This window comes from Chelonoidis abingdonii, chromosome 2 (assembly GCF_003597395.2).
Source record: "Chelonoidis abingdonii isolate Lonesome George chromosome 2, CheloAbing_2.0, whole genome shotgun sequence".
Lineage (NCBI taxonomy): Eukaryota > Metazoa > Chordata > Testudines > Testudinidae > Chelonoidis > Chelonoidis abingdonii.
In genome coordinates, this window is record NC_133770.1 from 91,160,904 (window position 1) to 91,188,836 (window position 27,933).

The 27,933-nt window shown below is 42.3% G+C and overlaps 1 protein-coding gene across 2 annotated transcripts in view; it reads left to right on the top strand.

The window, feature by feature from the left end:
* The first annotated feature begins 4,173 nt into the window (after positions 1–4,173).
* The window catches only part of MLH1 (mutL homolog 1), a 37,932-nt gene continuing 14,172 nt past the window's right edge, over positions 4,174–27,933 (top strand). Inside the window, exons 1-12 of one of the 2 annotated variants that reach the window (XM_032792611.2) lie at positions 4,174–4,504; positions 6,413–6,503; positions 6,638–6,736; positions 8,613–8,686; positions 12,331–12,403; positions 13,900–13,991; positions 14,769–14,811; positions 17,486–17,574; positions 21,964–22,076; positions 23,750–23,843; positions 25,087–25,240; positions 26,418–26,779. In XM_032792611.2, the coding sequence (XP_032648502.1) occupies positions 4,389–4,504; positions 6,413–6,503; positions 6,638–6,736; positions 8,613–8,686; positions 12,331–12,403; positions 13,900–13,991; positions 14,769–14,811; positions 17,486–17,574; positions 21,964–22,076; positions 23,750–23,843; positions 25,087–25,240; positions 26,418–26,779 (1,400 nt within the window). In that variant the 5' untranslated portion in view covers positions 4,174–4,388. Of the gene's footprint in view, positions 4,505–6,412; positions 6,504–6,637; positions 6,737–8,612; positions 8,687–11,717; positions 11,831–12,330; positions 12,404–13,899; positions 13,992–14,768; positions 14,812–17,485; positions 17,575–21,963; positions 22,077–23,749; positions 23,844–25,086; positions 25,241–26,417; positions 26,780–27,933 lie in introns of those variants that run through there. The other variant, XM_032792612.2, reaches the window with a different exon arrangement.

The window sequence follows — 27,933 nt, forward strand, 5'->3', positions numbered from 1 at the left end:
AGGTTTAAGAATCTGAGTGCCTTCCAAAATCTGAGAGGGAGAAGGTGTGGAGCATGCTTTCAGAAGACTTAAAAGAGCAACACTACAGAACCCAAACCACCAAAGAAGAAAATCAACCTTTTACTGGTGGCATCTCACTCAGATAATGAAAATGAACATGCGTCGGTCCGCACTGCTTTGGATTGTTATCAAGCAGAACCCATCATCGGCATGGACGCATGTCCCCAGGAATGGTGGTTGAAGCAGGAAGGGACATATGAATCTTTAGTGCATCTGGCACTTGTGACACCGGCTACAACAGTGCCATAAGAACACTTGTTCTCACTTTCAGGTGACATTGTAAACAAGCAGCGGGCAGCATTATCTCCTGTAAATGTAAAAGAACTTGTTTGTCTGAGCAATTGGCTGAACATGAAGTGGGAATGAGTGGACTTGCAGGCTCTAAAATTTTACATTATTTATTTTTGAATGTAGTTTTTTTTACATAATTCTACATTTGTAAGTTCAACTTTCAAGATAAAGACATTGCACTACAGTACTTGTATTAGGAGAATTGAAAAATACTATTTCTTTTGTTTTTTTATAGTGCAAAAACTTGTAATCAGAAATAAACAAAGTGAGCACTTTGTATTCTGTGTTGTAATTGAAATCAATATTTGAAAATGTAGAAAACATCCAAAAATATTTATATAAATGGTATTCTATTATTAACATTGCAATTGTGATTAATTTTTTAATCGTTTGACAGTCCTACTATTCTGTTATAGCTATGCCATAATAAATCCCCCTGCAGACACTATTCTGCCATAGATTGTTCTGCTATCGCTATGCCGTCACTGTCCTCATGTTGACAAACCCTCAGAGGAACAGTTTTTCAAAGTAAAGATAGGTGGTTTTCATAATATTTGTCCTGTCTTTTGAAGGTATTGCTCTACCATTAAAATATATAGCATGCCTTTAATAACACAATTTCAGTAATAGAAACTGAAACACTATGTTGTCCTGTATCTGAAAGTATTTATAGAACTTTTTTCAGAATACTGTAGATATATATGAGGTTTATGGCTATCGTAGGACCAATTGCCCTGGTTTCAGAGGATAAAGGGTTAAAAAGGGAACGATCAACACATTTTAGATGTTTATCAAGTTGTCTCTAAAAGAAATACAGAAGTCTATTAAGAGGCCTGTGAACCAAGGACATTCAGCCTCTGTTTGCATTCTTTCAGTTATCTCCTTCTAGCTAATTGGACAAAGAGTAAGGAAGCTCCTCATATCTTTCATGCCCTCTGACAGTAAAACCTGTAGGACAGAGGTGAAATGTTCAGAGTTTCTGACTAACGTTCAATTCAAGATTATTTGGGGGCCACTGAAAAGGCAGGAGATGCAGCCCCCAAAGTTGATCAATGCTGGGGATTTTCAGGGATTGGAAATGCCAACCTCAAAGAAGGCAATTGACACTGGAAATTTAAACAGCAAAGCTGCCCAACCTTCATGTCCTTAACAATAAAGGATTAAATTTTTGCTGAAGTTATCAAGTATCTTCATGCTGTAACTCAATCATATGCCTGATTATCTGCCTAGCTTATAGTCAGAGAGAAACTCTTAATTGTTTTATCCTTTTAACTGTATTTTTCCACACTTCAGGCTCAGTTCTGTAAGAGACCTCCCATAGATTCTTACAACTGGTACAATGTCACTTTTCCTGGCAGAGGAAACTCTGCTGTTCATGCCTCGCTACTGCTGATTTTTTGTGATCTCAAGATAATAATTAGCGTCCCATGTTTAGGTTGACTAAATTCATATGCTTCTGCAGTGATTCTAGTTTATTCTCAAAGGCCTAGATGCAACTGAAAGCAGAAGAGGCAAAAGCCTGGGGGTTACAAGCTGTAAAGCAGGTGCAGCTTATCCTTAAGAAGCTGCAGCCTGCTTGTATAATCTCTTGGGGTGAGAAACTGCTATTCATACCCAATCTAGTTAGTAAATTACGTTTCATTTGCATTTTTTGTTTATTTGCTAGGTAATCTGCTTTGAGCCTTTGCTGTCACTTATAATTACTTATTTTTAGTAGCTGAAATTATTTCTGCTTTATCTAAACTAGTGTGTGGGAATCATAACTCAGGGGCAAAAGGCTGTTGCATATTCTTCTCCACACTGAGGGAGGGGGTGGACTTTATGAGCTTACACTGTACAGTTCCCTGTGCAGTGCAAGACGATATAATTTTGGGTTTACACTCCAAAGGGGGGGGCATGCCTAAGGAGCTGGGAGTAGCTTTTCCATGCAGAGGGTAGTCAGAGAGCCTGCTTGTAACTGTAGCTGAGTGTGTCTCTACCTGTAAGTATGCTGGTGAAAGTGCAGGCTGGTAGGCTTTGTAGCTTGTCACAGAAGTGCAGTGTAAAAGGGAGCCCAGTTCCAGGTGGCACTCCAGGGGGTGCATCCAGATCTCCCCCCGAGCCTCATCCTGCCACACCCAGAACCCTACCCTACTGAGTCTTATCCTCTGCATCCGGAACTCATCTGACTTCAGACCCCGCCCCCCACTAAGCCCCACTCCTCCTTCATCCAGACCTCCCCTAAGCCCTCCTGCATCCAGACCCTCACCCAGACCACCATTCCACTGAGACACCACACTCAACTTCCACCCTGATGTGCCCCAACTCCCTTCAACTGGGCCACCTCAAGGAGCCCCACCCACCTGAACCCCCCACTCCAGTGAGCCCCAACCAGTTGCACTCCACCCAACCCCTTCCCCAGAACCCCCACTGAGCCCCCAACATCCAGACCTCCCTTGCCATGTGTCAGGGTCAGGTGCAGCCTCACTGCTGAGTGTGCGTGAGAGGAGAGGAGGCGGCTGCAGGGTGATCTCCCATTTCTGTGCTGCCAGAGGCCTGCACTCCCACTGCCATGCTGGAGCCTCCACATTTATTTATCGACAAATAACATTTGCAGAATTTTAAAATACTGTGTGCAGAATTTTTATTTTTTTGGCACACAGAATTCCCTCAGAGATAATATTCATTGCACCTAAAACTGTCTCGAACACATCATGGCTTTCGCTGTGCTCTTTTAAACCTGAGGACACAAGGAAATCTCCTTGTCTATGTCAAGGTTTTAACAGCACCACAGACAAAGATCAATGATTGCTACATCTACTGAAGTATGTGGTGCTGTAATCAATCACAGGAGAGAGAGAAATGGTAAACCTGCTTACTTGGTACCAATCTCCAGTATGCACTGTCCTGGGGTTGTGACTGATGAGCTAACACTGCTGAGTTTCTTCTCAGCAGGACACACAATCCGCTCCCTACAATACTGCTTCACAAATTCTCCCTTGGCAAATGGTTTGCCCCGCTTTACCACGTCCTACGCCACATACGGGCTAAAAGCACAGCGGCGCCACTCATCACAGGGGTTTTTGTCTTGATCCGTCTTTCCCACACCTCCTCCCGCACGCAAGGGGCGCAGCTGGCTCATTTGGTTACATAGTAGCAGCTAACACGTGCTTCCCCGAACATCACTGGCAGACTGGACACTCCAGCCATTCCCCCTCCCTTCCACTGTTCCTGGAAGATGCACGAGTCCTGCTGCTGCACCCCTCGTTGCCACAGCCACGGCAGCACCAAGCGGAAAGGACATGGCGGGCCAGGGCCACCTACGGGAGCCACCCAGGACTCTCTCATGGCCAGTCAAGGGGAGACGCCTTGTGGCCAGAGCCAGGCCTCCCACGATGCCAGGCACGGAACGGCCACTAGGGTGTCGGTAGGGAAGTACCATGGCCAGTCACTGGGGGCGGGGACCCCCCCCAAGCCCCGGACAGGCGGGGTCTCGAGTCTCACGCTGTGGCCACCACGCGTGAGCCTCTAGTCAGGGACCCCCTGGCCTGCAGCGTCAGCCGCCTCCAGTGCAAGGCTGCTGTTCGGGCCCCCCCGACAGCTCCCACAACTACATTCCCCACAACTCTCTGCAACACGCAGAGCCACTCGCAGCCCGGTCTGGCAGCCCCCTATATAGCACGCCGCGACGCGGGGATCAGCCAATCGGAACGAGCTCGTTCGCGTGCACATGTAGCCACCGCCCTCCTCCCCCACCACACCCCGCCCCAAAGGTGCGGGCAGGGAACGATGGGAGTTGTAGTTCTCGGCCACACAGGTGATGCCCCCCCCCCCGAGCCGATTGACACCCGCGCCCTCCAATCGGCAGCTTCCCAGACTCTCGCGCTCAACTATTCGGCGCGAGTGTGCTGGGTTTACGACCCTGCTGTGCCGCGCGCCCCCTGGAGCGAGGGGGGTAGGGCTCGCGCTACGATCCCCGCCAGGATCTGGTGGGGGTCTCCCTTTCCCCGCTCCGAGATCCCAGCCCCTCCGCATCTCCCCCGGCCGGGGTCCGCCCCATGGCGCTGATGGCTGGCGTGATCCGGCGGCTAGACGAGGTCGTGGTGAACCGCATCGCGGCCGGCGAGGTCATCCAGAGGCCGGCCAACGCCATCAAGGAAATGCTGGAGAACTGGTAACGCGGCCGGGACGGGGGGCACCTGCCCGATGCACCCCCGCGTGCTCACGCGGGCAGGGGCGGGGCCGTTCGTGCGCGCGGCAGGGGTCAGGTGGCAGTTTAGCGCCGCGCAGGCCGAGCGGCTGCCGACCGCCTGGGGGCGGGGGCGGCTCCGGTTCATTGGGCGGCTCGCGCCCACTCCTGTGCCACGGGGCGTATCACGGCGGTGCCCCCGTATCGCCATGGAAGGCGGGGGTGGCCGTGAACGTGCCCAGCGTCTGCCCTGAGGGCGGAGGGGAAAGGCCGCTCCTGGGGGCAGGAAACGCCACCCCGGTGTTCTCTTTCGCTGCCCTTCACTTCACCCCTGGCTGCCAACTGCCGGCTCACACAAACCCCCGCAGCTCCGCCCCGAGGCCTCACCTCCTACTCACTCCATTCCCCCTCGCCCCGTTGCTCTCTCTCCCCACCCTCACTCGCTCACTTTCACCGGGCTGGAGTGCAGGAGGGGGCTCTGGGATGGGGGGTGGGGCTGAGGGATTTGGAGTAGGGGGAACTCTAGGCTGAGGCAGGGGATTGGGGTGCAGGAGGGGGAATGAGATCTAGGGTGGAGGTGTGGGCTCAAGTGGGGCTGGGGATGAGGGGTTTAGGGTGCAGGATTAGGCTCCAGGCTGGGGGTGGAGCAGAGGGGTTTGGCATACGGGAGGGGGTTCCTGACTGAGGCAGGGGGTTGGGGTGTGGGAGGGGATGCGGGCTCTGGGCTGGGGCTGTGAGTTCCAGGGTGGGGTCAGAAATGAGGGGTTCAGGGTGCAGGAGGGGCTTCGGGATTGGGATGTGTGTGGGGGGTGAGGGCTCCAGCTGGGGATGCAGGCTCTGGTGGGGGGCCCGGGAATCATGAATTTGGGCTACATGAGAGGGCGCTGTGCTGTGGTTGAGGGGTTTGAAGGGTGGGAGGGGGATCAGTGCTGGGGCATGGGGGTGGGTGAGGGCTCCAGTTGGGGGTGCAGGCTCTGGGGTAGGGCTGGGATGAGGGGTTTGGGGTGGAGGAGGGTGCTTCAGGATGGTTCGGAGGGCAGGAGGGTTGGGGCATGGGAGGAAGTTGGGGTGCAGACTCTGGGTAGCACTTAACAGAAGCAGTGGCATGTTCCCCCTTTGGCTCCTATGCAGAGATATGGCCAGACAGCTTTGTGCACTGCCCCATCCACATGGCTGTCCCTGCAGCTCCCATTGACCGCAGCTCCAGGCCAGTGGGAGCTGCAGAGCAGGCGCTTGGGGCGGGAACAAAGTGTGGAACCTCCTGGCTGCCCCTACGTGTAGGAGCCGGAGAGAGGACATGCTGCTGCTTCTGGGAGCTGTGCGGAGCCAGGTTAGGCAGGGAGCCTGCCTTAGCCCTGCTGCGCTGCCAACCAGACTTTTAATGGTCTGGTCAGCACTGCTGACTGCAGCTGCAGGTTCCCTTTTTGACCGGATGAACTGGACACCTGGCAACCCTAATTTAACTCCTCAGTGCCTGCGGGCATCACACCCCCAGTGTGCTGCTGGAATTAGAGAAAATAGGCTAACAAGCCTCGACAGCTTTAAACTATGTAAAAATACACCACCACCCCTTAAGGGCAGCTTTGGGCTGTAATGTGTATTGCATGGTATCAGTCAGAAACGAAGGAACCGGCTCCTGGTGTCTTTGCCTTTTGGTGACCTGGCTCCAGAAGGGGGGGAAAGAGAAAAATAAGAGAGACTGATGCCATGACCCTAAAAACCCTCAAAACAGCCATACTGAAAGGTTAGACTCATTGCAGTTAGCTGTTAGTAATTGTTATGAGAAAAAGGAGGAAAGGGGTATAATATAAATTGCAGTATAATTGCAGACTAGATTTCTTTGGAAGTATATGTCACTTAACTGGACACTGAGAGCTGCTTTGCTTTTTGCAGTTTGGATGCCAAATCTACCAGCATCCAGGTGATTGTTAAGGAGGGAGGGCTGAAACTCATTCAAATCCAAGATAATGGGTGTGGAATCAGGGTAAGTAAACCTACGGGACAGGTACAGGTTGGTGCGGACTTTGTTTTCAGACATTCATGATAAAATTTTCCCTGCCTTAAGAAATTGTGGAAATAGAAATGAAATATTAATGCATGTCTGTCTTTTTCATATAGAAAGAAGATTTGGATATTGTGTGTGAGAGATTCACTACAAGCAAATTGCAAAAATTTGAAGATCTGGCTAGTATTTCTACATATGGGTTTAGGGGAGAGGTGAGTTCATGGTTAACAGCTTGTTCATTGCCACTATGCTGTTGTAAAGGGGTGTAGTTAATTTCTGATTCCTGAAGTCATTTATAAAAGATGAGAGTTCCTTATGAGACTCCATCTTGGCGCTGGAGTTGGTGTGCGCATGGGGGAGTGTTTAGGGTGGAGGTAGAGTGCAAGGAGAGGATGAGTGATGTGGAAGCCAGGAAGTTTTTGGGGTCACTCTGATCCTCTTTCGCCATTGATATTCGAGCACTAGGGAGCGTGTTGGTTCTCCCCCAGAAGAGATGGAGCAGTTTGGGTCGGGGAGAATAAAGAGGAGATTGTTGGAATAAGAGCCAAGCTGTGGAGCAAATAGAACTGCTGACTGAGATCCTAGAGCTGGTGGTAGTGAAGCTGACTGTTTTGCAGAGGTGCTTGGCCTCCTGGCAGAAGATTACAGTACCTCCAGCAGGATAATTTTATCTGGGGTGGCAGAATTTTATATGTGGCTCTGTAGGGGAACCAAGTTGGAGATAGATGGATTCAATGCTGTTAGGTCTGAATCACTCCCTCTCCCCTTTTGTGCCTATGACCCTGGTAAGTTCCCCTGCCACTGCTTCTTTTGTGGAGGATGTGTTGTAGCCACGTGCCTTCAGATGGAACAAGAAGTAGTTACATCCTTAAAATTGCCATCATAGGCTTAGTGTGTATTTACACTCAGTATAAGACTAAAACAAAACTGAGGAAATATGCAAAATAAAAGCAGATTGTACAGGAAATGCATTACTAAAAAGAGGTACAGTGGTTTTGTTAATGCAGCTAAAAGCTTCTGTGCAAAGGAAGGACTAATAATTACAATTTGCACCCTGTTATCTCTGAGATCTTAGAGCTCCGAGAGCTCTGCAAACTGGGAGGGAGGGAGACAGCCACATGCCCTGCTATCCCTTGACCCACACTGTGAAGTTGCAAGCAAGTTGGGCTTCTCCTGTTGGCTTAATTTAAAACTGGCTCCCTTTGAGATCCACTCCCAGGAGCAGTGTGTGTTTAAATAGATTCACAGGGAGTTCTTCCCCTTTGCCAACTGTCTGCAAAATGTAATAGTGATCTCTTTAACAAAAGTGATAGGCCTTTTTATCACCACTTAACTGTAATTAGCTCTTCCTAGTTCCTTGATCATCTCAGCTCTTTGGAAGATGTAGGGTTTAGCCATGTTTTTCAATCTCACACAAAATAATAAAATTAGAAGTTTTGAAAGTAATCAAAGAAAAAGCACATCCTGTCCTAATGCAAGTATATAAATATGTTGTAAGTGTATTTGTTTCAAAACACATTCCTGGGTTATTTTCAAGGTAACCTGAAAAGGGGGAGGGATGGGAATGAATTTTTGCTTTATGATGTACTAAGAAGACTAGAAATAACTTTTTAAATTTTAAATAATGTTGTGAATTTTAAGGCCTGTCTTTTCTGTTTGGGTGATCTCCCATCAAGAACTCTGAGATGTAGGTTGGGAGCTCTTCAGCCGTTAATTTTTGAGGTGTTTTTTTTTTTTTTTTTAAAGTATTTCAGTTTCTATTTAAAAAAGAAAATCAAGAAGGTAAAAAGCTAGTCCGGAGTAGAATCCTTTAAAGGAAAATAGTGCATTGATTAAGAACTGTCAAGCCTTTAGTTATACCCGCATCACTGGTTCTGTGTTAATACTTAGTCTATCCAGTGTTTGCTATTTAAAATGTTGACATATACCAGTTGCAAGTAATTAACAAATAGGGAATATCACAGCAACACAAATTACTTGCAGATGGTAAATGTCTATATTTTAATGGCTACCACTGTAGAAGTATTAATTCCAAACTTAATATTTCCTTGAGTGAGGTTTATAAAAGTTCATTTTTTCTCTTTATAGGCATTGGCTAGCATAAGTCATGTTGCCCATGTTACTGTCACAACTAAAACTGCTGATGCAAAGTGTGCATACAGGTATGCTGTGTATTCACTCTCTAAAAAGTTTGTGTTGTGTGTAATAAACATTCTCTTTTCAGAGTTGTTAATAATATGGATCGTATTTTGGATACAGATAAAGTCATGGAAAGGATGATTTTAAGAGGAGGGCATGGACATTCAGGACAGAGGAAAAAGGAGGGAGTTTCAGGCATATGGGTGGCTACAAAAAAGTGCAGAGATCAAATGGAAGAAGAATAAAATGGAGCATTGTGGAGGAAGCTGTAGTAGGACCAGAGATGAGAAGCATGGCGGTAGTAGAAGGAAGTGAGAGCAAAGATATAGGCAGAAGCACAGTTGTGGATTGAGTGCTCTTTATTCAGACTGGAGGTTCTCAAACTGGGAGGCGTGAGAAGCTTTGGGGGGGAAAAATGTACAGCGCACATTTTACCCACAGCAATGAATAACTAGCAAAGCTGATTCCTCCAGACATACAAGGTCCTCAGATGTTGCTGTACATTTTTACAGATTTCTGTTAAGCTTGCATAGTATTATACAAAGTCCTTGCCATCTGTATGTTAATCCGTTTGCTATGACGTGGTGTGCACACTTAATTGTAAGCACTGGTCACAATCATAATTTTGCTTTTGCTCTTATTACAGTGGATTGTTGGTTCTGTTTGTATCAATACCTTACTGTTTCTGATATTTAGTGAGAGTTGCATGTTGATTTTTTTTTAATCGGTAAAAATTGTATGGCGGGACAGGGGCGTAAACTACTACAGACAACAAAGGGGCGCAGTCAAATAAGTTTGAGAACCACTGGTTCAAACTACAGAGGTAGGTAAAGTTGCTGGGTTTAGCTAATTTAACATAATATTTTTGAACCTTCATATAAGATTTCTATTTTAGAGACCAATCTAGGGCAAACTTTCTTGTCCATTTTTCACCTTCTGATAAAATGATATAGGTAGAACTGGTTACTTGATATTTCCCATTATATTTCCTATAAGACCATGTTTTCACTTAACCACTTGGGCTGAAATTTACCATGCTGGGTATCTGCCTCAGACTAAATTACTTGGAAAATTTTTATCCAAAATGGTTCATCTGTTCTGAGAATGAGGCTAGGAAAAATATATTGTTTTGTCCATGTTAAAAAAAAAAATTCTGGCAACCTTTTCTTTGATAATCATTAGTGACCCCATGCTTTGGAGCAAGGAATTCAAATTTGGAAGAAAGTGGCCTTTGTAATGAGCCTTTTGCCATTCTGATGAAAACCTACCCAAATTTGGCCAAGTTATAAGCCTTTGAAAATTTATAATTTGCATACGCTCACTAGAGAGTTCTTAGATTTTACCAGCTAAATTTTCTGAAGACTCTGTCCACACTGAGCATATTCCTTTGTGCATATCACTTATGATGCAATCTCTAATTACAACATTATATTTGAGGCTAGTCAGGGAACCTCATGGGTTAAGACACTCTAAATACAGGTGGTTTCTTGTTCAGATTTGATTTTTTTCCCTTTTCTAGGTTACGTCTTGCTTTATCTTATATAAACTGACTAACTCTTTTCTTAGAGAGACAAGGTAGGTGAGATAATATCTTTTATTGGACCAACTTCTGTTGTTGGTGAGAGGAAAGCTTTTGAGTTTACACAAAGTTCTTCTTCAAGTTTGGAAAACTAGAAGACCTGAAGAAAAGCTTTGTGTAAGATCGAAAGCTTGTCTCTCACCAACAACAGAAGCTGGTCCAATAAAAAATATTACCTCATCCACCTTGTCTCTCTAATATCATGGGATAAACATGGCTATAACATTGCAGCATTAACCCTTTTGTTGATATATTTGTTTTTAATAATTATGACATCTTCAAATAGCTAACTGTTCTCTTTCTAATGTTATTTTTTCTTCAACTAAAAAAACAACCTGTAGGCACCCATCCAGTGCTTTGAGCCATTGCCCCATCAGTTAAAAATCACAACAAAGATCTGTCTATAAATATGTACACCTTGGCCCCCACACTCCTCAGCAACCTTAATCAAGAGGGGAGAAAGACGGCCTTTGCAACACATTTGGGAGGTTCATAAATCTAGGCTCTGGCAGACCAAACGGGAGCAGGCTCTACAATTGAGGACTCATTACAGAGAATGCCCTGCCACCAGTCCCCTTTTATTTATGATGAAGGAGCCTCTGCTCAAGTCCCTTACCTGCTCTTAACTGTGGGATGGGGGGAGAGGTGAATTCTCAGGTAACCTGGTCCCAAACCATTTAGGATACCTTGAATTCCACCCTGAAGCTTATTGGAAGCCAGTGTACATCACAGAGCACTGGTCTGATGATGTACCTAAATTGAATGCCAGTTAATAAAAGTGCTGTAATATTTTGTGTTGGTCTCAGCCTCCAAGGTGTAGCCCTGGGGAGAGCACATTACAGCAATGTAATCTCCAGTTAACATAGGCATTTTTACATGCCAAGTGTGTAGAATTAGGTAGGTTTTTAATTTAATAAAGTGATAATAGTTGTCTAAATTCTATGTCTGGAAAGAGATGTATATTGGCTGTCCCCTGTATCTTAAAGTTTGTTAAAATTTATGGGAATTTTGAAGAAAAATATTTGCCCATTAGAGGGAAGTCATGTTGTTTGTTCACTTTTTTTTTTTTTTTTTACAGTAATGAAAGTATAGCAGTTTTTCATCTTTTTGTTTTTGCAAACAGTGTTGTGAATATTGTTCCAGGAATACAAAAATGGGACAGTTAAGGAAAATCTTTTAAGTGAGAATTTCTCCTGCCATTAGAGAGAGAGTTTTTGATATAACTTAGAACAACTGTATTTTCTCTTTAACAGGAAATAACTTTGGCTTATACTAACTATACAGTACATAGGTAGGGACTAGAAGCATGTACTATATAAACGGATTAATCTGTATAACTCACTAAAGCAATTACATTGTTCAAAGATCCTAACTATAATACTCCAATAGTGCAATGAATAAATTGCGCATATGCGTTTGTAATATAGTATATTTATAAGGCAAGTGTGCTCATCTAACTTGTCCCTTGCTGACAGCACTGTCCTATGGTCCTTAAAAAGGAAATAGCTGAACCTCAAACAAAAAGGAATGAGTTACAATCCTCTGCTGTAGGATGGGGTTGGAAGATTCTGTTTTATTACCTGAGCAGGTGAGAGTGAGTGGAAATGCATAAGAAAATTGAATACAATTGTGACTCTTACTCGTTCATAAGAAAAGGGGGGGAAAATTGCAACCAGTATAAATAAAAATAAATTAAACCACATATAACCTTGATTAATCATGCAAATTAGTAATTCTTTTCACATTATCCATTTTATTTCCTCTTCAAGTTTTTAGAATACTTAAGTTCTCATTCAAGACTGATATCAGAGCCTAATGTTCCTTGTATCAGAAAATTCTCAGATATATGTTTTATATTCATGTAAATGTGTCAGTGACATAAAAGTTCAAAAAATGAAAAACAAAACTTGGATCAGCCTGAAAAAACAAAAAAACCTCACCCTGACTGGACTGGCTTATTTCCTGAAACCCCCTTGGCCCTGCCCGATTTTTCACAAGATTCATGTCTGATTCCCCCATCTTACCCTCCCCCCCCCGATCCCCAGCCACATCAGTGTCTGACAACTATTTATTTTGTTTTTTTATTAGAGCAAGCTATTGTGATGGAAAACTGAAAGCGCCTCCCAAACCTTGTGCTGGAAACCAGGGGACTCAGATCACGGTAGGTGGTTATTGGTAATCTGTATTACCATAGTCCTAGCCCAGATCATGGACCAGTACCCTGCTATGTTAGGTAAACACAGAATAAGAAGATGATTCATGCCCCCCAAAGGATTTAGATTTGTCTTTCTGGCCTGCACGTCTACAGCCTTATCAACTAAAAATGTATTTTATAATTGTCATGCAGTTTTTGTGACTTGTGGAGTATTTTACAGATTTTACAACATCGTAAGTGCTCTGTGGAATCTGTCCAAAGACTGTAGGGCAAATTACACAAAATCCTCTTCCTCTCTAGGTGGTGGCACTGTGTAGTGATGTGGGAGAAATATTTAATTTTGTTATGTTTGGACTTTACATGTAAGCGTTGGGAGAGTGAGGCGAACATCATATTTAAAACCATGCAGTACTGAATTGCATCATAAACTTAATGGGACACTGGCTTCCAAATCCAGTGTTAGGTCTAGTGTGTTAGTTGATGTAATCACCTAAATAAAGAATCGGTACATAAAACACAGATCAATATTGTGCAGTAGTTGTAGCAGTATGGGAAGAGAAGAGTTAGTGTTTTTTCCCATGCTGCTCACACTTGGGAGGAGCTCCCGTGAAAAGCATATGTAAAGCTACCTCATTATCCTCCTCCAAAACCCACTTCAGAACTCTTTTTCTGTGATGCCTATAAAATACTTTACAACAATTAAAGTGCTAGTGTGGTGAGACCACTGCCTATCATTCTGACTTATATTGTCTCATTGTTTCCTTGTACTCTGCCAACTGTCTGTCCATCTTTTGTCTCTTGTTTTACACTTAGATTTTAAATTCTTTGAGGCAGGAAGTATGTTCTGTGTTTGTACAGTGTCTTATGCAAAGGTGTCTGGTCCATGCTGAGGGCTTGCAAGCGCTATATTAATACAAGTAATTAATAACAATACTAGTGGTAGAAACTCTTATAATCTAAAAACAGGAAACTGAACTTCCCCCTAATATTTGTGCCTCTAAGAGTCCAACAGTACGTTTAATGTTAATTTGCTAATTTAATGAAAACCTCAGATGTTCATTATTTCAGTTGGTCCTAAATTCACACAAGGGACTGTAGTATTGGATCTCGTTACTTAATTTGCGTTACACTAAAATACACTGTGTCTATAATTGTCAACTGCAATGTCAGGATTTTTACCTGAGAACTCTTCTTTGAGTGTCATTTGATCTGAGGACCAAACACTAGTGAAGTTTGTGCCTTCTTGTGAAACATACAGTTATCAAAAGTTTTGTGATACTTCACTATCTTTCTCTAAAATGGCATTTTGTTAGGTGAAACTAAGCAGCTAGAGTACAGCTGGAACATAGAATTTGAGTGTTCATAAATTAAAAGATGTCCAGACCATTTAGGTGATTTTATATCAAGAAGATTGATTCAAATGAAATAAGTTTTTTAAGTGTTATTTCAGTATATTTTTTATATATATATTTTTTAAATAGTGACACTTTTTTTTAGTGCAGGTTGAGGATCTTTTTTACAACGTAACTACAAGGAGGAAAGCCTTAAAAAATCCAAGTGAAGAGTATGCAAAAATATTAGAAGTCGTTAGCAGGTAAAGTACTGAAATGAAGAACTCCAGCTTATTTTATCTGTTGGGTTGCATTTCTGTGTTGGTTAATGTAGGACAATCCCATTTTATATCCGAATATCTGTTTGATAAATTAAAAACCCAAAATAACACCAGAACCATGGACCTACTTTCATGGTGGTGTCAGGCTGTCGTTATATTGACAAAAATACCATTAGATCAAATTGTGAGATCCTTACAAGAGTGAACTTCCATTAAAGCGAGGTCAGAGTGAAAACTAAGCAAGGACCTTATGATTTGGCCAATTGTGATTAAATGCATTGGAATTCTCACCTTCCCAGGGGTAACTGAACAAGTCGACCAATTTCCTTCTCCCTTTCCCAGAAACGGAGAGTTTATTTCATTGTACGGAAAAATCACTAAGGGTGAGATGGAACTTTTGCTGTTCCTCATAATACCAGGCAGTCTGACACTGGAATGCTTTAACTTTTGCCTAGAAGTGGTAAACTGATTATTTCAAAAAAGAACCTATCATAATTTCCTATATGTGGAGTAATCTAGGTTAATCTTTAAATTTCATGTAGTTTGGGTGGGTCAGGTAATAGCAAACTGTTACAATCTCATGTGGCAGTTGGTTTGAACTGAATTTCTTTTAAACTAAAGAAACTGTTGCTGTATAATAAGAAATGTAGTTATTTGTTCACATGGACTTGCTTGTTAACTGCTTTAGTAGAGTATGGAGGGACAACTTGTCATTTATTCTTTCATGTACTGCAGTTTTGTTTTATACTTGTTTTTCAGGTATGCCATCCACAACTCAGGCATCAGTTTTTCAGTTAAAAAGGTATGTAGAACCTTTGTAACTTCACATACTTATATCAATTAAATAAAGGGCCTGGCCTTTTGCCATGGATTTTGTAATGGGAATAGTCTGTGAGGTGGTGGCCTTTGCATGTAAGAGAATTTGTTTTACTGTAATCTGGATAAACTACACATCAGTTTAAAATAATAAATCCAGATAAAAGCGGATCATCAATAGTTCAGATTTTTCCTTGAGCTCACAAAGCTAACACTTATTTATTTTGTTTTCTGAGATGCTTCAGGGCGTAAACCAATCTCTAAAGAGTTAGAATGAGACATGGGGCGGGGATAGATTATCCCACACCTGCCTGCTATGAGGTCTCTTGAATCTCCCTGTGAAGTGGTGTTGGCCACTTTAGGAGACACGATATTGGACTAAGTGGACTGTGGGTCTAGTCCAGTCTTGCAGTTTCTATGTCACCCCCTTGTTTGACTGCTTTCCCTATTCCTGGGATTTGCATGTTTTTTTGCAGTTATTTCTTTAGGAATTTTCATTTATTGTTACAAATCCCTAAAACAAGAAGTCTTAAATTTTACTGCTTCTTAAATTTAAAATAAGAGGGTATCGTGTTTTAACTGCTAGACACTAGATGTCTTTTTTATCCAGGTTTTTGTAGTGAACTTTTCCCAAATAAGCGTTGTCTATACCATGAAACTTACATTTTGCTGAACATTGTCATCAGTAATATGTACAGCTGAACTGATGCTGACCATGGTTTAGCTGGAAGTGTAGCCAAAGACAAACCATGTTGATATGATGCTGAAAGTGGCTGCCATGTATAGTAGCGCTTCCAACATTGCTACCACTGGTGGTGGTGTAAAGTTTTTGTTTAAAAAATAAAAATCCCTACTGTAGATAAGATCCTTTTCTTTCAAATAGTGATGCAAAGGAGAAAAGAAAATCAGTCTATAATGAACACTACCAGAAACTTCATAACATTGAGGTCCTGCCCAATACTTCTTTATTAATAAACTCTTAGTTTTCAATTGCTTCAGCTGCTTCTAAAATATCTTTTTTCTTGATTGATTTTTAATTATCAGCCAGCAGATTTCTGAGGATTTGCTTCCAGATATAGCTTTCCTTTAGCTTATTTTTATTTATATTTAAATAATGAGAGAGACCCTTGAATAAAGGCTGTAGTTACCTGGACAATTAATGTTACAACATAGCACCAACAGTGTTTAAAAAGCAAACATTCAGATAAGAGCAAAACTCAACTTGGTTAGCCTAGCTAGGTTAGTCAGCCAGCTAGCCAGCCAATGACAAAAAAGCTCCTTTCCAGATCTGCGTTGTCTTGGAAACATGCTCTCGCCTTTCTCTTTTACAGCATGCCTAGAAGGTCATCAAATTCAGGCTATTTTGGACCAAGCACTTATGCTTCTCTCTATATCATTTTCAAACAAAATAAAAAGTAACCAAAAGCACCTAAGTGACTTAGGAGCCCCAAACCCTTTTTTAAAAAGTCATATAGGCACGTAGAAGCCTAACTCCCATCACTTTCAATAAGGCTTGACTTTCAGTGGGATTTAAGCTTCTAAGTACCTAGGTCACCTTTTGAAAAAGTTACCTGTTTGAAAATGTTATGTGATGGGGCAAGGCCAGATGGCTACAGTAAAGTAGTGAGGAACAGGTATGTTAGCCCCAGGCTAAACAAATCCCTAGTACCATGGTAGCAAAATGGCAGTCGCTCCAGGTTAATCAAGACACCTGGGGCCAATTAAGATCCTTCTAGAAAGCAGTGGAGATAGCTACATTGATTTGGACACCTGAAGCCAATCAAGGATTGGTTGGAACTAGTTAAAAGCCTCCTGGTTAGTCAGTAAGGTGTGGGTATCAGGAGCTATAGGAGGGAGCTGTGCTGTTGGAGGAACAAAGCAGTACAAATCCATATTAGGTGTAAAGAAGGAGGCCCTCAGGTAACTGTGAAGGAGATATTGAGTGGAAGCTGCTGTGGAGAGTCACAGTGAGCCTCTGAGGCTAGCGAAATCCGCCAGGAAACGCAGGACCGACGGAGTCAAGGACAGAACTTTGTCACACTTACCTAAAGACTTCAATGTTATTAAAATATTGTTTGTTTGGCGAATGAATAAACCACATTTCTTGCATAGAAGTTTTCTCATGAATAGACCACTCATGTCACTCTTCAAACTAGCACCTGGAGCTGTTGCCCACTATCCCCATATCTTGCCACCACACATTCAGGCACTTCAGTGTTGCCGTTATAGCTATACATGCAATACTCTCCTAGGATAGCTGCAGTTTATACTGACAAAGTGCTTTTGTACTGGTTAGGCAAGTGAAATAAGCTGTGCTTACTAAGCACTTTCTTGCTGGTATATCTGTGTACCCAAAGGGTTTTGCCAGCATATGCCTATCCAATCATGTTAAGCCAGAAAAAGTTTCTAGTGTACACTTGACTTAATCTCCTCTTTGCATAAATATCTACAGACTTTTTAAAAAAGCAAAAAATGACCAACCCCCTCCTCTCCCAAAAAAAAAAACTTCAGGCAAAACAAAAACTGAGTTTGTGTCCCATACTTTTTGCAAACTCAATAGAAAATGTCTTGCAGTTGTTATTGACTAGATTTCCAAAACTTCAATAATAATTGTATTTGTAAACACAGTGACACTAATTTCTTTTCTCTTTTATGTTTAGCAAGGTGATACGGTGGCTGATGTTAGAACTCTATCAAATGCCACAACAGTGGACAATATTAGGTCCATTTTTGGAAATGCTGTTAGTAGGTATGTTGACCATAAAGTTGTTTTTAAATGAAATCTTATTTTGTAGCTCTATTTAAAATAAATAAAAAGACCCAAAATCTCTGTGATGATCAGAGTATTTCATAGTAGTATGGTGCAGATGAATGTAGTTATTGAGTCAGCATACTACACTATTTAAGTTAAGATAAAATAAGGTAGGGTTTTACTGCACAGCTGAGAAAAATCTGCAGCTGGCTTGTGATGGCTGACTTGGGCTCATGGGGCTTTGGCTGAGGCTGTTTCATTGCTGTGTAGACTGCTGGGCTCGGGCTCTAGTACCCTGAAAGGTGGGAGGATCCTAGAGTCTAGACTCCAGTCCGAGCCTGGAAATCTACACAGCAATGAAGCAGCCCTGCAGCCCTAGGTCTTCTAGCCTGAGTTGCCTGGTACAGGCCAGCCGGGAGTGTTTAATTGCTGTATGGACATATCTTTAGTAGCCACTGAGCTTCCCAAGAAGAGTTCCACAGTGAAGAGGCCTTAAACTGTATTAACTTTTCAGCAAATTCCCTTCAGGTTTAATGAAGGTGGGGAAAGAACAGGACTGTCCTCCAATTTCCTAGTGCCCTGCGCAGCTGTGTGCTGTTCCAGCCCCGCCCCCACGCCACCCTTCCCCAAAGCCCCCACACCTGCTCTGCCCCACCCTGACTCTTCCCACTGTGCCCTTTCCTCAGCCCCGCCTCTTCCCACCCCTGCTCTGTCACCACTTCGCTGAGGAGTGCTACAGGGCTGGGCCTGCACTCACCGGTGGTAGGAAGTGCAGCAACTTGGCCACAGCCGCGCCACTGCTGAGTACTGGGGAGCAGTTCCCCTCTGCCCCCCAAAGCTAGTCCCAACCTCCTCCCTCGCCCCCCACGGAGGGCTGCCCCCCTTCCCCATGGTGGCACTGCATAGGGCCCCAGAATAGCTAGGGACACCCCTGGGAAAGAATGATGCACATTGCACAGCTCTCTCTAACTCACAGAAGGGTCTTTCATGTATCCAAGAACAGGGTCGGGGGAATTAGGAATATTGCCACATAAGTGTCTGATCTTCCCCTCAATGTGCAGAAAGGGAACTGTTTGTACCTGGAGAGAATCTTCTAAACACTGATCTAGAAGATATTGGGCCAGACTGTCCTCTAGAAGTGCGTAGCCACCTCCTACACTGGTGAATCTCAGTATTTCCCCCTTTTACATCTTACTTGTTAGAACTAGTAATTCCTTTAAATATGCTTTTCTGAAATCTTAAATTTGATTTTTGTACAGTGACTATAAATTTGAATGAGAGCTTTCATTGAACAAATCACAAGAAAGAGGTTATAAAAATATCTCCTACGCCAGAAAATCTCAGCAGTAGTTGTAGGAAGAATCACTCCCATAAAATGCTTAACTGCATACATTTCATAGAACAGTTTTGCAGAATGCTTTGCTGCCAACTCTGTTGGGCTCCTGCCAACACTGATAGGAAGGTCAGTTTGATTCTGTTACTAACATTAGAAGTTATAGCTAAGGAATGGAACTGACTGTGTGACTTCAAAAATTACATTAACTCCTTTCTAGGGAGTTATAATGATAAATTATCTAGGCTTAATAGGATTTCCTTGGCCATTGTAAATAGGATCTAACTGGACTTACAAGAGTTTTACAAACTGTGATGGAGACTAATATAGTTAAGACCTGTCTGCACTGACCAGGGGAAATGTTTAAGCACTCTCTACCAGCATCCCACCCCTTACCTGCAGATCAGGTAAAAGTGGAGATTGAAAAGGTATGTAGGTCATAGTTTCAGGAAAAGTAATAATAATCACTTATGGAGCCAGTGACAATTTTAAAGTCTCTCTTGGTCTCTCAATGCTAGTAACATGTGCCTTAAACCTTGAGAGTACTGAAATTCATGGTTGCCAGTGATGATGTAACAGTCATTCCTAGTCCTTGATAGTCCAAGATCCTGTGGCTGTGTGGCATGTTAATTTATTGAAAAGCTACTCTGGATAATTTGTAGAGGCTTTGAAATTTTTCTTTCTAATTTTACTATCAGTTTGAGGGTACATGGTAAATAAGACTACGTGGCTTCATTATTTGTATGAGTAACAGTTTTATGTGCCAACAAAAACATTTAAAACTCTTTAAAAGGATTCTCATATTCAGTAACTATCACAGAAACAAAACATCTGCACTGTTGTCATAGCAGAGTTGTTGTAGCCATATTGGTCCCAGGATATTAGAAAGACAAGGTGAGTGAGGTAATCTCTTGTTGGACCAACTTCTGTTGTGAGACAAGCTTTTGAGCTTACACAGAACTCTTCTTCAGGCCTTCGAAAGGTACTCGGAGTGTCACAGTTAAATACAAGATGGAACAGATTGATTAGTGTAAGGAGTTAACACATATTTCAAAGGACCATTCAATCTGAAGTGGCTCAGTAACACCCCTCCTGTCACAAGGGCAAAAGGAAGGGGGTGGGGATTGCAGTTGTGTGGGGTGTGAGTGGGTTATAGATTGTTGTAATAAGCTATAAATTCATTGTCTCTGAGTCCATGTTTTTGCTAGACACTAAAAGTTATGAGTTTAAGCTCTCAGGCTCATCTTTTGAATGTGTTGTGTAGATTTCCTTTGAGAATAAGGACTGAGAGGTCAGAGGTAGTGATCATTTTGTGAAAACTGTTCTCCCACAAGTGATGTGGTGTTTGTCTTTTATCATTATTCTGTGAGAATTCATTTGAGAGTGTAGTGATTGTCTGTGGTAGAGCTATTGGTAGAGACTTGTGTGGATACAAAATTTATATCTGCAACGCAAATCAGTATCCGCAGAGCTGCAGGGCTCTACTGGGAACCACAGCAGCAAAAACAGCAGCCTGGCAGGCTGCTGCTTCCAGGAGCCAGCGCCCTGTGCTGGCAGTTCCTCCAGCGTGGCTGTCTGCCCCCAGTCCCATCCACTTGGGTGGGCACCAGACTCACCATTAGCTGTCCCTGGTCATGCTAGTGCAGTGGGCATGGTTGGGGTGGTACAGCCACACTGGAGGAGCTGGCTCCTGGGAGCTCTGCTTTTGCCACTGTTGGTTCCTGGTAGACCCCTGCAGCTCTGCAGATACTGATTTATGTTCATGGATGTGGCTATCTGTGGATCTAAGTTTGGTATCCACGCAGGGCTCTAACTATTGGGGCATTTAGTGCATTGGATGATATACCACACGTTGTGAAAGGAATGTGCAGGACTCATGGATCTTGAAAGGTATGTTGTGGAAGGTGTTGATCATTATAGCATTGGAGATATGTCTACAGGTTTTGTATCTGTTGTTCTGACAGGGTCTGGTGCTGCTTTGAGTTGGTGTGTCTGTGTGGAACTTGCTTCTGATGATGAGGTTGAGGAGGAGTTCGAAGTGCAAAAGAGGGATTTCAGGAAAGATTTATTTCTTTACGTGGTCCTCATAGAATATGGGTTGTTATTGTTTGATACCCCATATGGTTCCAGTGTAGGGTGTGAGGTGACAACTAGGGATGTGCAGTCAGAGAGGGGTTTATTTCTGTAATGAAGCAGGTTTTCTCGAGCTATTTGGCCCATCCCATGATGGCATTTGCTTCTCTGTTGGAGTGTCCTTGTTTGGTGAAGGCGGTTCTAAGTCTGTCAAGGTATATATTCTGTGGTATCTGCATGCCTGGCTTCAGATAACAGATTTTTGGTGTGTTTGGAATGTTTACTGGATCTGTGAAGGTGGGTATGATGATCTGTGTGTTTCTTGTGTATATAGCTTTCTGTAGGGTTCCATTGTTGAAGGGGATCATGTTTTCCAGGAAATTGATGCTATTGTGGGAGTTTAGTGAATGGGTAGTAGTTATGGTGGAAATCTGAGGGAGTTTAGGTCATCTCTCCAGATGATAAAAATATCATCTATGTATCTGAGGTGTATCATTGGATTCATGGTGCATTTGTCCAGAAATTTTTCCTCAAGGTGACCCATGAAGAGGTTAGTATATTGGGTAGCCATCCTAGTACCCGTGGCTGTGCCCATGGTTTGGACAAAGTGTGTGGTGTTGAATGTAAAATTGTTATGGGTGAGGATAAAATGGAGCATGAATTTGGTGGTGTGTTGGGGTGGATATCTGACTACACTTCCTAAACAGTCTGCTCCGCCTTATGTTTAGCTTTGACACTTTGAATACATTTCCCAGACTTGAAGAATAGTTCTGCGTAAGCTTGAAAGTTCTCTCTCGCCAAGAGAAGTGGGTCCAATAAAAGCTATTACCTTACCCACCTTGTCTCTCTATATAACCAGATTCATAACGGTGTATTTCTACTTGCTGGTAATGTAACTATCTTAAACACATGTCAATAAAACCTTTGCACAACACTACATATTTTCATGTATTCTCTTTCAAAATAAAAACTCTCTACAGAGAACTGATAGAAGTGGGCTGTGAAGATGGAAAGCTGGCCTTTAAAATGAAAGGCTACATAACGAATGCAAACTACTCAGTGAAGAAATGCATGTTTTTACTCTTCATAAATCGTAAGTGCAAAAAAAGTGTATAGTTTGTATATGCTTTGTTTCTTTTTGCAAAATTTTTAGCAGAGTGTACATCCATTTCTTTCTAAAGAACAGTAGCATCAAGGCTTTGAACGTGCACCTTTTTGAAAATCACATAAGGGCTAAATTCTGCCATTGGTGAGATCTTGTAGTAAGCAGGGAAGTTGAAGTCAAACCAGATGTTTACCTGTCTGCAGTGTTTTGTGGTCTGGAGTGTTAGAGTGGCTAGAGCCAGGTCCAGCCTACGGTAATCCGTATGTACCATGGTAAGAGTTCTCTGTGGCTCTCCCTACCCCTACTTGCTATAACCTTCTCCACCCAGACAAGTAGAGGCATAGGGCCACCTCCTTCTCCCAGGAGTGGGAGCAGGGGCCTTCCTCCCTTAGGTATCCCTTCTGCCCCCTATTCCCCTGCCCCTCACAGCTGCAGGGAGGCTTCCCCAAATACTTACTCCTGAACTGAAGTTTATCTGCTGGAGTGGGTGGGCAGATTAGGCCTGCTGCACTTTTCTCCTCCTGTCATACACAGAATCCTCTTCTGGGATAATGTTGGCAGGGCCACCTAGGGTAATGGATTGTGGAGTTAACACTGCATTAAGATGCATGGGGCAGTTCTGAGTTATTGTTTCTATCACTGTGTCAGTTGCTCAAATCATGTTTTGAGGCTTTACTTCTACCCATAAACTTACTTTATATCAGAATTTCTTCTTCTTTTTTAATCATGTGATTCCAGGAACTGGTGCCTTAAACACAGGCCTACAGTGCCTATATCTTAATCCAGCCCTGGCCAGAGCAGGGGAATAGGTTTTATTCCTGTCTTGCACAAGGATTAAACTGTTCCTTGTTCCGGTCACTAAGGGAAGATAACTTTATCTCCTTGCACCTGAATATGGACAGAATGTCATCCAGGCTAACTGACAACTGCTTTATCTGAGTACCCTTGTTTGTGCTGCAGGCTAGTTTCTCATAAGATTAGCTCTGGCAGTGTTCTCCAAAAACATCACATTGCAAAAAGGTCAGAACTCTTGTGCCGATCCTCTCATAAAATCATGTGTATGGTCATCAAGAAGATTGCTTTCAGAAGAAAGCTTTAGGGAACTTGTAACATTCGATGACCTGCTGCATGAAGGTCACTGAAGTGAAAAGTATTTCATGTATTTGCCTTTAACTTGTGGGATCCCATTTAGGCTCTCCCAGCACACTGCTGAATATGCTACTGCTTGAGAATTGGAAAGTGAAACTTAGACCTTCACTACATTGAATGATGAAAAGGAAGTCTGATTATTAAAACTGAAATAATCTTGAAAATGTTGTTGTTGTTTGTAATGTAGGTTAAACAAATTATATGAAGGGGGGAAAAAAGAAAGGGAAACTGACCATATTCTAAGAGAACTAGGGAAGAGCAAGGATGGAATAGTAAATGGAAAGTGAGCAAAATACCTTATGGAGCAATTTTTAACTACTGTAGATTTGTATCAGTGCTTAGACACTATGGAATAGATGTTACTGGGAAAAAAACTTCAGACTCTTGTACAGCATGAAGTTTTGGGTACAAGGGAGAACTTATGCACCATGTAGTGTGTTTAAATGTGTAGTTTGGACAAGGTGTCACAGAATGCTTTCCCATGGTTGTCCCCCTTTTATTCTTCATTCCAGATCGACTGGTGGAGTCAGCTGCTTTGCGGAAAGCTATAGAAACTGTATATGCTGCTTATTTGCCGAAAAGTACACATCCATTCCTGTACTTAAGGTAAAGTAAAAAAAAAGTCTTAGGGCTTGTCTTTACTATCCTGCTGCACTGGTGCAACTGCGCTAATGTAGCACATCTGGTGAGGATGTGCTGTGTTGACAGGACAGTGTCTCCTGCTGACATTGCACAGTGTAGACAGTGCTTTAAATCTATTTAACTTACATCACTCAGCAATGTGTGTTTTTTCACACCCCTGAGTGACCTAAGTTACATTGACTTAAGCAGTAGTGTAGACAAGCCCTTAACCTCTAATGCCTGTCTTGTAGGGCTAGCCAGAGTCAGAGTCATCAGTAGCTAGATAAAGGGGATGAACAAAGCTAAGGTGGGCTTTAAGCTACAGCATGGGACCGTTTAGTCCCAAGCATGTGGTAACTGAAAGTGTGTTTGTTTCATCTTTTATAGACTAGCAAGTCCAAAACACTAAAGAAAAGTTTGATTTTTCAGAAGTGTTGAGCATACACAACTCCAGCTGCAGTCTGTTGGATTTGTGGGTTTGGAGCACTAAGAATCAGGCTCTCTGACCTTTTCCACAGCAGGAGCAATAGGGAACACTCATTTGTTCTATCCAAAACTCAATCTATCTGCCTCTCTTCTTGCTAAGAGATAGCAGGGAGGCAGAAGTCTCTTGGACAGTCCTTAGTGAAGAAAGCTTTTCAGGAATGCAGGCCTGGAAAAGACCTTGGAGAACCAAAGACTGGTTGAAGAGTTGCAGAGAGGATGAAAATTTTTTGTTTTTGTTGAAAGATGGTATTGAACTTTAGTTGGGACAGGTGTGACTAAGGACTGTGATCTGGCCGGATAGATGAGTTACCTGACAGAGAAACCACCAAAGTTCTGGAGTGACCTTCAGCAGCTGTGCTAGCCCAGTGAGGGGCTTCTATATGCCAGGCCTTGTCACAAAGAGGTGGCTAGTGGTGAGTGTTACATGTGTCCACTGAAAAAGTTAGTTAGCTTCAAAACATCTTTTAGAAATATCATATAATAAAATTAGTTTATTAATGGGCTGATCCAAAGAAAATGGAAAGAAATGGGTTTTGAATCAAGCCTCTTAGTATTTAATAGATATCTGTTAATCAAAACAAGTAAGACTCCAACTGCAATACCATTAGCTTTGCAGGCCCATTTTAGCTGCCTAGGGTAGACTTATGACCTCAGTTCTAACGCATCTTGTGCTGAACATATTCACACACTCCTCCATCAGTGGAATATTTTTAGGTTAGTTTTCCTTTAAAATGTTTTGCAGCCTGGAAATAGCCCCTCAGAATGTAGATGTAAATGTGCATCCTACAAAGCATGAAGTCCATTTTCTTCATGAAGACAGTATCCTAGAGTGTGTGCAGCAACATATAGAGAGCAAATTACTGGGCTCTAACTCTTCAAGGATGTACTTCACCCAGGTGAGAAGATAACTATTAAGAGATGACAAGTCTTTACTGTGTTGATAGCCTGTGGTAGCAAGTATTCTAAGTTCAAGATTAGAATCTAGTCTGGGCCAGATACTCCTATTGTACTGTGGATCGTCTCTTGAGAGCTGTGCTGTCCATTTATGAAGTGTGTTTGCCAACATTTATTTTTTAAAGTGACACTATCTAATGCAAATCTAGTCAGTGGGGGAGGGGGAGGAGGAAGGAAGTGAAAAGTAATTTCAGGTACATTGACTTTAAGTCTCCTTGCCATTGTGTTTTTTTTTTTTCTGTCGTTTCTGCGTGAAAGACCTATATAAACAATGGAAATGATTATACACAAAGTGCTGTCAAAAGCACAATGAAAACAAACTGACAAAAATATAAGGAAAAACCTTCTTCTTTATCTTTCAGTCAGTTATCTTGGGTTTACAAATAACAAGATAATATATTTTAAGACCGAAGGGTGACTTCAAAATGGACTCTTATTCATGTTTAATCTTTTACAGTATATTAAATTAATGGATTTACTGTTATACATTTGTTCAATTTAATATTTAGGTTTATAATTAAATACTAACTTAAGTAAGTAGAATTATATATTTATTTAACACTACCAATTTTTGGTTTTGCTTAACTTTGTTAGTTTCAAAATACTGTATTTTAGATAAATACAAAATAACTGTATAACCTAATAAACACACACACATAGGTTAGGGGTTTTTTTCTAACACCACGCAGGACTAATACCGATATAGTATAGCATTGCTAGGGATAAAACTCTGTTTATTATAATAAACAAGCAAATAACAACATGTTTAAAAAGTGATTGGATTATATTTCTATGATTATAATTCTTATGTAAGTAGACTATTGTAAAATAGTATCTATAGAATAATAATTTTAATTCTTTTTCATGTGCTTATTTTTTTATAATACACACAGGGGATTGCATCTTCAGAACATTTAAAGATTAACAATTTCTTAACCATGAAGATTTCATTCGGGTGAAATTCACCCAATGCAGAGGGGCCTAGGCCCCATTTAAGGCCTTAAATTGGGCTTAAATGATATTTAAGGGGCCAAACATATAAGGGTAAATAGGCATGTACAATCTCCTGACAATGCTGAATTTCTCCTCTCCTCTCCCTCCCCCATTTTTGCAATGAAGACTTTGATCCCAGGAGTTGAATGCTCTTCCACTGAGGTGGTTAAATCAGTAGCAAGCTCCTCTTTCACAGCTAAAGGAACAGGTGATAAAGTCTATGCCCACCAGATGGTCCGCACAGATTCCCGAGACCAGAAGCTGGATGCTTTCCTTCAGCCTATAAACAAACCTTTGAGTACAGGGCATACAGCGCTGACCCTAGATGGTGGTACAGGAGTTTCTGATGGCAGATCCAGACAGCAGGATACTGAAATGGAAGATCTCAGTGACTTTGATGCAGTGGTTGCTGCACAGGGGGATTCAGTGATGACACCAGAGGGGCAGAAGGAAAGTGGAAGACTGACTCCTGAAACAGTCCCTACTAGGTAAAGATGATCTATGCTGGATGGTTGTATTGTTGTCTTTATCAGAATCGATAAAAATTGATGTTTTTTAAATTTTTAAAAAATTCTTTTTTAATTTAAATCAGATTTTTTTAAATTTATATTAAATGTTTAATTTTAAGAAGTAAACCCATTGAAAATTACATTTTAAATTGACAACTTATGTTAAGGCCTAAAATGATGATCTGTTTAAATTTTTTAAATTAAATACAAAAAAAATTTAGCAGTGCCTGCTTGTTGCCAAGTTTTTAAAGAAAGTCAGACCACTTAACTGGTGGTAGTCACTTGCTAAGCACCTGGAATCAGAGTTGTTGAAGTGCTAAACCAGCTTTTGACAACAGTAAAATTTTCTGCAGGTCTAAACAGTATTTTCTCAATTTTAGTTTGTTCAACTAGTTCAGTTCAACAAGTAGTTCATTTGAAGCTAAGACCCCAGTTCCATTTGAAAAATCAGGAGAGCTCTTTTCTCTCTTCCAGTCTATGAATAAAAACTAGATGTGAGAGGATGAGATCTGCTCGTTTTAAAATCTTGATGGATATGGTGATGAGAAGCAGTCAGTTCAGTTCACTGGCTATAGTTGATGTTGTCAGATGCTACCGGTGTGGTGCTCTGCTCTGTTCAATGTTGATATCAATTGGCTGTGTGTGTGTGTGTGTTCCCTCTGTGTTCTGCCCCAGCTCTGTGCAGATAGCTGACACAGCAGACCCCGAGAGAATCCCCAGTGACCACAGACTTTAAGGTATGAAGGCACATCGGCCAGGTTTATTGTCGAAGAGAAACACCATCTCCAGCTCCCTGGCATAGAAGTCCAAGGTGCTGCTGAGGTGTGGCTAGCTAGTACTTATGTGCTCCCTGACAATAGACTCGGCTCAGTCAGTGGAGGGACTTTCTGCTGCCCCCCGAGGCCGGACAGAGACACCGCCCCAGGGATGCATTCTTATACACAGGTACAAACAAGTTACACATCACTCCTGACATACTGAGATGCAACCCCTCTATGTAGCAAGGTACAATCCCTCTATGTAGTAAGGTGCTGCCTCTCACCTTGTACATGTTGGTTCGAACAAAACAACTCTATCCATCATATTACCCTTTTGGCCCTGTCATTGGGATGGGCCAGCCTGTTCCTTGTTAT